The sequence below is a fragment of the Nematolebias whitei genome, chromosome 12 (genome assembly GCF_014905685.2).
Source record: "Nematolebias whitei isolate Nwh7 chromosome 12, NemWhi1, whole genome shotgun sequence".
Lineage (NCBI taxonomy): Eukaryota > Metazoa > Chordata > Actinopteri > Cyprinodontiformes > Rivulidae > Nematolebias > Nematolebias whitei.
Window position 1 is genome coordinate 47,286,141 of NC_056509.1, and position 8,492 is coordinate 47,294,632.

Here is an 8,492-nt window from a genome sequence, read left to right on the forward strand (position 1 = left end):
AAATCGAGATGTTTGATGTTTAAATCGAGATGTTTGATGTTTAAACACAGTTGTTTCCTCTGTTGCCCCCCAGGACCCAGCCTACACCTCTTTCCTCTTCAACAAGCTCCATCACCTGCAGTTGCCTCACCATGGCCGCCGACCTTCCTTCGATGCCCGTTGTGACGTCTGCGGCGCCGCTTTCCAGCAGCTGAGGCATCTCGCTCTGCGTCGGGCTCTGGGCATCAGCAGGAAGATGGCGCCTCGCCCTGCCACACCCAGTGTCCCCACCACCCCCACCTGCGGCCCCCAGGCCTCAGAGAGCAGCTGGGGGGTCGACGACCTGCGGCCGAAGCAGGAGAGATGGGTGTATGATGAACAACATCAGCAAGGGGGCGGGGCTCCATGGGGATGGGGAGGAGTACAGAGCGTTTACCTGGGAGGGGGAGGAGCCAAAGGGCTGGCCACGGTCACGCCCCTGAATGCACATAATTACCTGGAAGGGGTGTGGAGGGTGTCGTGCTGCAGACCTGAACTTCAGCAGACTACGGTAAGCAGGGAGGGACAAACAAGTGTGACTTGTTGTTTAGATTTGAGAAATAAGAAGAACAACAAAAACATGAGGCAATGCAAATTTAAATAATCAAAGACGGAAAAGATTTTCAAACATTTATAAAACTTTAAACTCTTCAGCACGACGATGAAGTTGTTTATTTTGTCTTTTTGTCGCCCGTTTTATCTCTGATGTAGATTAAATGTTTCTGTTTGAGGTGGATGCAACATCTGAACACGACCACAAGATGGCGCTAACAGCCACTTCCTGTTCCTTTAAACCAGAAGATCTGAGTCTGGGGCGGCACGGTGGCAACTGGTAGAGCTGCTGCCTCTCTGCCAGCAGGTCACTGGTTCAAACCCCGGTCCAGGGGGCCCCTCTGGGTGGATGCTTTTTTAGCTGCTTATTTATCAAAACGTTCAGCTCATTCAGCTGATTGGTGCTACGACTTTAGCTTTTTATACTTTGCAACACTTGTATCTTTATTTACGACATGATCCCCACAAAATACTTTTTATATGTATTCAATTCCTTCACATTGTTCTTTTTAACATCTGCTTCAGCTACTGCCTCCATTTTGGGGGTTATATATGCTGCTAGCTAGCTATTAGGCACATTTAGCTTTTAGCTGGTATATACTTTTAATTAGCCTTTTGATACTTTTAGCTTCTTGCTAACCTTTTGCTTTGTTCCTCTTCTAGTTGGATTTTTTTCTACTTTTAGCTGTTTTAGACATTTATCTTTTACCTGGTGTTGAACTACTTTAGCATTTAGCTAGCCTTTTGCTGCTTTCAACTAATCTTTAGCCATGCAACTATGCTCAGCTTCAATCTAGCTTTTAGCTTTAGCTAGTGTTTTTTCCACTTAAGGCTGTTTTATTTATTTATTTTTTTAACGTTTTTTGTTCTTAATTATTTTTAAAGTTTATCTAGTGTTTGTTTATTTTAGCTAGTGTTTCACTCATTTTAGCTTTTGTTTAGCCTTTAACTTGTTTTTGATTATTTTAGCTATAGTCTTATACTCATTTTAGTTTGCGTTCAATTTGTTCAGCTTTCGTTTTGTTCGTTTTTGACAAATCAATTTTAGCTTCTTCGGCTAATTCCAGCCGATTATATCTTATTTCAGGGAATCCGTCGTGTCTGAATGTTTGAAGTTCAGGAAACCAAACCGAGTCGTGTTTCTGTGACTCAGTTCTTTGTACTCTGGACTGGAGATGAGTGGAGGTGAGCACGTTCTCACAGCAGGTCAAAGACTGACGCACACGTCCACGCAGACTTCAGGATCTCCATACTTCCTGAACGCTGCGTGAACCTGGTGCTGTTGATCCTCGAGGCTCCTGGTCTTCAGAAGAACATTTTCTGTTCTGGGCTCAGCCCGTCATGTTTCTGCTCGTTCTTCAGTCCGTGTGCTGACATCAGGATCTAAACTCACCTCCAGTAGCTGCATCGTTCTCCTCCTTCAGCGTGTGGAAAACAGCCAAAGCCTCTAAGATCAGCTGAAGGCTAACGAGTGAGACTTAACGAGCCTCCTGGTGTCGCCTGTCGGCCTGCAGATAACCAACGCCTCGAACAGCTGGACTTCCTCTCTCCTTCAGAGACAGTCTGGAGGTCCGGCCCAGTTTGGCTCGTCTGTGCACACGTGCAGCACCTGTCACTCATTCCTCAGAAGCTTGGGAATATTTTCTTTTGGACACGCGGGCGTCTTATCTGAGTGTTTCAGCTGCTTTTCAACAGGCGCTCTGGCTGAGCTGCAGGTTCTCAGCTCGGGGAAGAAAAGGAACCCGCAGAGAGCCGAAGGTGAAGCAGGAAGTGGAGCAGGTGGTGCTGAGCTGATTACTCTGCCAGCAGCCAACGGGGCCGTCGCCTGAGCCGAACCGTGGCGACACCGACCCAAGCGAAGGCCTGGTGCTCCGTGAAGGGATGCACATCACCCGCCTCCTTTCAGGACCGACCGTTTTGGATCATCCTGAATGAAACTGCATCCTCGCAGGAAACAACCACACCTCACAGGCTCTGATCGTCTGTTGGAAACGACCGTCAGCTACTACCAGCCCAAATTTAGCCTCAGCACGTGTAAACGTCACCGGGCTATAACCATTTTATGTAGGTTAAAGGTTACTGTCTGTGGCAGCCATCTTGAATTAGACTGACTCCAAAAGTGAATTAGCTTTGGACGATCTTATCGTGCTTTGAAGTAAACGCTGTGGTCGATGCTCAGCTACTACCACGCCAAGGTTTAGCTCCGCTTCTGTAAAATCTGCTGAATTAGAGCAATATTTGTGTTTTATAAGCTTAGTTGGCTGTGGCGGCCATCTTGAATTGGGCTGCTCAGTTTTGGATCTTTACCTAATGATTGCATTCTAAAATCCATTCCGCAGTTCGTTAGATATTTTGCTAACAGAATTGTAAGTACTCTCCATCTGTGAATAACGCGTTTAATTCAATGATTTTTTTTCAGTTTACAAATACTCAGGTAAAATAAAAACTCGTCCGGTCCAAAATGATCGGCCTGAATCAGAAGAGTCCAAATGAGAGTTCTGGTTTCCTGCTGCTGGTTCTGTTTGGTTTGTGTTCCGGTTCTGGCCCGCCGTCGGCTCTCTGTGTAATCCTGTTAGCTGGTCGAGCGGACCGAAGCTGGCTGCTCGCCACTTCCTTTTAGCTCAATAATCCACCGGAACCGGGACACAGACGTGGGCCCAGACCCAGAGAGAGCTCGGAGCTGATGAAGGGTTCCAGAACTCTGAGGTTCTGGGTTCAGTTAGTTCTGCTGGTTTCAGAGGTTTCTACAGGAAGAAGATCTCTGCACTCACATCAAATTTACTTCATGGCTTCATAAAATCTGATTTATTTACTGAACACCAAACAGGACGCCCTCCTGCCTCATAACAAACAGCTGAAGTTTAGCTGCTAACTGTCATCTCCCATCTCTTCTTCTTCTTCTGTCGTCTTCTGGTCTCTGAATGGAGGCGTGGGTTCAGATCCCACTTCTGACACCATGTTTTTTAATTAAAATATTTGTGTGAGTTTATGTTTCGTGTGTCTTTATTCTTCATCCATCAACATCCTAACTGCCTTGGCCCCACCTTCTCCTACGCAACCCTTTTGTCCTTCCTGAGTACCAGTTACACCAGTAACGAGCAGATTAACAACCAGAGCTGACCAGTTACACCAGTAACGAGCAGATTAACAACCAGAGCTGATTAATTAACGACTCCTCGTCCAAACATCCTGCTCCTGCAGCTAGCGGGGCTCATGGACCTGCAGGGGCGGCCATGTTTTCCTGCTGCAGTGACGTTGAGCTGTTTTATCATTTTTCAGGTTCTGACCTCAGTCGGTGGACCCGTGACCACAAGGAGGCCCGTCACCCGGGCGGCCCAAAGCACCTCCACCCAAACCAGCCCAGCTCCGTCTGCTGCAGCTGCCTTCTTCATCAGGTCAGTGAACGCACCACAGCTCATCTCAGTGGAAATGTTCAGGTGGCGTTGGAAAAACTGACAGACCGAGGAGCTTCTGAGCGTTCAGAGACGAGACACACAAGTTAGAAAATAAAAACAATTCAGGCTCCTTTATTCTGGTCTACGTGGTTTTTATTTTAGTAATTTATTTTCATTATTTAGCAGAAACAACCCCCTTTAAAGTCTCTTTTCTAGTTTTTAACAGCAGCTCTAACTAAAACGAGGTGATTCATCTTGTTCTGTTTTTAATATGCTGCGATCCTAAAGCCGGAGGATAACGGCTGCATCACTTCACAAAGATAAATAAACTTTAGCTCTTTAGCTCACGATATTCCAAAGAATCATCATCTTCTCATTCCTGCTTTTAAACACAACTTTCTCCTTTAAATTAAAATTAAAATTCCCCAAAGAGCTCCAAGTCCTCCCAAAACATTTCTTCTCAGTCACGTCTGCTTTAGCTACTTGCTCTGTTTTTATCTTAAGCTAATTTTAGCTTTTAGCTACAGTTTGGAGTTCAGCTTCAGTATTTGTTTCTTTTAGCATTTGGCTTTTAGCTACTGTTATTCAATTTAGAGTTAGTTGTTTTAGCATTTGGGTTTAATTTAATTTAATTTTAGCTGTAGTTTAGCTAAGTGTAGCATCTGATTCAGTAATTTTAGCTCCTGTTTAGCTTGTTTAAGCATCAGCTTTGTTGCCTTTTGAATTTTGATTTATTCTACCGAGTTTCTAATTTTAGCATGCATATTTAGCACATTTTAGCTACTGTTTGGCTGGGTGCCATGGTAGCTTGGCGGTTAGTGCTGTGGTCTCATAATCCTCGAGCTGCAGGTTCGAGCCCAGGAAGTGTCTCCAGTTTAAAACAATAAGAAAATCTGAATGACTTTGCTCACTTTGGTGACGCTCGCAGGCGGGAGCAGCCCAATGAAGCTACTGTCTTCTCATCTTAGCATCTGTTTTGTTGCTTTAGCATGTAGCTTTTAGCTACTGTACTCCTGCTTTCAGTGTTTAGCCTCTGCCCTGCTTGTTTTCTGTTCAACAAATGCTTCTCTCAGCATTATTTCTCTGACTTTGTTTGTTTTAATGGAGATTTTAACAGGAATGATTTGTTTAAAATGAGTTTAAATCTAATAAAACTTATTAAAGTGTTTAAATCTAATCAAACAGGAAGTGTTTGTGCGGAGAAACGGACCTCTCCTCGTGAGATTTCTCCTCCGGGTGGTGAAGCATTTCGTCCTGATTCAGATTCAACTCAGAGGATCTGTCTCGTCGCTCAGAGCAGAACCATTTGGCAGTTTTGCTGAATACCTGATTCAGGTGTGTGTGTGTGTGTGTATTTGTTACCTTGTAAGGCCCATTTTTCCAACTTCTACTACATTGTGAGTCTTCAGTGGGCGGTTGTTGGTTTCTGAGAGCAGATGTTTTTCTTTATCAGCATAAAACCAAACAGGAAGTAGACGTCTTTGGCTTCTGGGAGTAAAATGTTTGTTACAGAAAATCCCAGAAGGTTTAGTTTCTGTGGCGACAGTTGGAAAGACAACGTCTCACTCAGAGCACGAGGGCTCCGGTGAACGGAGGAAGCTCCTGCAGCTGCAGCTCAAACACCTGTAGCCCTTCATGAACCTTCACCTGCAGACTTCCCAGCATGCATCTGTCCGAGCAGAGTGAGGGCTGACGAGAGGTGTTGTGCTTTCATCTGCGGATCTTTGAAGGTTCGATTAGCAGCTCCCTGCAGAGCCTCACTCCGGTTCCATCCCGGAGCTGTTTGCTGCCCGGTGGGGCAGCGTTCAGGGTCGAACCGCGACGTGAGTCTCTCAGCTGAAGTCATCTCACAGAGCGTGATCATGAAGACAATGTTTCACCTCCTCAGCAAACATCTGGCCGATCAGCTGCAGCTGCAGACAGGATGACAGGTTCATTCAACCTATCGTTAGTGTGTTAGCAAAATATCTCAGGAACCACAGGTTAGATTTTAATGAAACATTCATTAGATGAACATCTAGAACTGATGAACTGTTGAAGCCAAGATGGTGGCCACAGCTAACTAAGCTTAGCATACAAAACTGACGTTAACCCATCAGTTTTCCAGATCTGGAGCTATAATTTGGTTTGGTAGTAGCTGAGAGTCACACGCAACACATACTCTGAGCTTTTGCAACATTGCATGAGACTGTGCATAAAGTTTTTTTTTTTTTTTTTATAAAAAAGCTGCAACTTTCATTTTTTATCACGTCTTACTTTGAAACTCCTGCATGAAAGGTGGCGGGCGATATGCAGGCCTTTAAGGAACCTCCATCCATCCCTCCATCCATCCATTCATTATCTTTAGCCCACTTCTTCCTTTTCGGGTCGCTGGGGTCACTGGTGCCACTGGTGCCCATGTTCAGCCATCACTGTGCTGGAGGCAGAAGACACGTGGACGGGTCTCCAGTCCATCACAGGGACACATAGAGACAAACGAGACAAAACGACCATTCACTCTCTCACCTAGGGACAATTTAGAGTTACCAATCAGTCTAACATGCATGTTTTTGGTCTGTGGGAGGAAACCGGAGCACCCAGAGAAAACCCACGCAGAACGGAGAGAACATGCAAACTCCACCCAGAAAGATCCCTGGCTGGGATTTGAGCCGGGGCGACCTGCTCGCTGAGAGGCAGCAGCTCTACCCATTGCGCCACCGTGCTGCCCCCTTTAAGGAACGTTAGATTTTTTTATTTAGATTTAAATTTGAGAATGTTCGGTCTCATTCTGAGTGTGAGTCTGATTGATTTTATTTGAGCAAAGTTTGAAAAGTGGCAGCAGTCCTTGTACTCAGCCTTGTGGAACGCCATGGTTGAAAAGTCAACGAGAGCAGAAACAAAACGCAGCATGAGTCTGTCAGCTCATTGTTGTTGTTTCCAGCTCAAGTTCACAGAAACATGAACCGGATCGCTGCCGTTTAAAGAATCATCTTTAATTTTACTATTTAGCTGCTGAAAACAAAAATCAGCTGATTTAAAAGCGCTTTGTTAAAGTTCTGGATAATAATTTGAAACAGCAACTCCGCTCCTTTTACGTAAAGAAATCTTGAGTTTGTTTTTATATTTTGACGTTTGGACCCAAAGAGATGAGCTCGTTAAAACACCTGAGCTCGTTAACTCTGTAATTAAAGCTTTAATTTAATGCATTTGATCTTATTTTCCTTCACCAACAGGGAACGCAGCTCGTAAAGATTCAGAGGAAATCTATAAAAAGACTTGAACAAATTCAGGTTGTGGACCTGATGCTCATTGAAATGCAGATTCTGACCCGGTTCTGCAGCCGGCGTGAAAAGCAGGAGTTCTTCCCACGGCTGCAGCTCTTCAACAGAACCTGAGGGTTTGATCAGGACAGGGCCCTGTTGTTGTTGTTGTTGTTGTTTGTTTGTTTGTAAGGATCCTCACAGAGTCTGTTTGCAGTCGGTCAGATCAGAACAAACAGGACCAGGTCTGAAACAGCCGAATGATCAGCTGAAGGTTCTGCTGTCAGGCTGTGTTGCTCCAGCCTCTGCAGGTTTTGAGTGTTTCTCTGATCCTCTGCAGGACTTGATTTCATTCTGGCCTGAAGCTGAAATCAGATGATCGATTGATCTCCACCCTAAACGATGTTTATTGATCAGTGATTGGTAAAACCGGTTCAGCTGCAGATCATCAGACCCAGAACTCCTGATGTTTGTGGACAGAGACACCTCCATGAGGAGCATTTGTCTCCTGTGTCCTCTGGATTATGGACAGCTTCTTCACCGTTTGTCTCTTGGTGTGAAATATGAAAACGTAAATAAAAGTAGTGATATAAAACTAAATAAAAATGAGATACATTAAGTACATTGTCTCCTCAAAGCAGCAAATCTGAAGAAAATATCTATTAAAAAGTAAATTATTTTAGCTGTTTCCAGCCTGAGTGATGCTACAACAAAAGCTGAAGTTTCTTTGTTTCTCGTTTCTCGGCTGAGAAAATCCTAAAATAAGCTGCAGATGAAATCCAGCTTCTCACTGGGGAGGCTCGAGTTCCCCAAAGTGGATTTCTGGCTTTTGGCCCGAGCTTTTCCATTGATGTCCTGGACAGAATCAGTGACTCTCTGAGGTGCTCTCCTGCAGGGAGATTTAACACAAGGTATAAGAAGCTGCAGAACACAAGCTACAGAACAAGAAGCTGCAGAACAACAAGCTGCAGAACAGCAGGCTGTAGAAAAGCAGGCTGCAGAAGAACAGGTTGCAGAACTTCAAGCTGCAGAACAACAGGCTGCAGAGCAACAGGCTGTAGAACAACAGGTTGCAGAACAACAAGATGCAGAACAACAAGCTGCAGAACAACAGGCTGCAGAACAACAAGCTGCAGAACAAAAGGTTGCAGAACATCAGGCTGCAGAACATCAGGCTGCAGAACAACAGTCTGCAGAACAACAGGCTGCAGAACATCAAGCTGCAGAACAATAAGTTGCAGAACAACAAGCTGCAGAACATAAGGCTGCAGAACAACAAGCTGCAGAA

The 8,492-nt window shown here is 44.9% G+C and overlaps 1 protein-coding gene across 1 annotated transcript in view; it reads left to right on the forward strand.

The window, feature by feature from the left end:
- LOC119417973 (kinesin-like protein KIF26A) overlaps positions 1-8,492 on the forward strand; it is a 60,441-nt gene that overhangs the window by 10,737 nt on the left and 41,212 nt on the right. The window contains exons 4-5 of the mRNA XM_037685220.1: positions 74-529; positions 3,850-3,965. Coding sequence (XP_037541148.1) covers positions 74-529; positions 3,850-3,965 — 572 coding nt within the window. The remainder of the gene's footprint in view (positions 1-73; positions 530-3,849; positions 3,966-8,492) is intronic.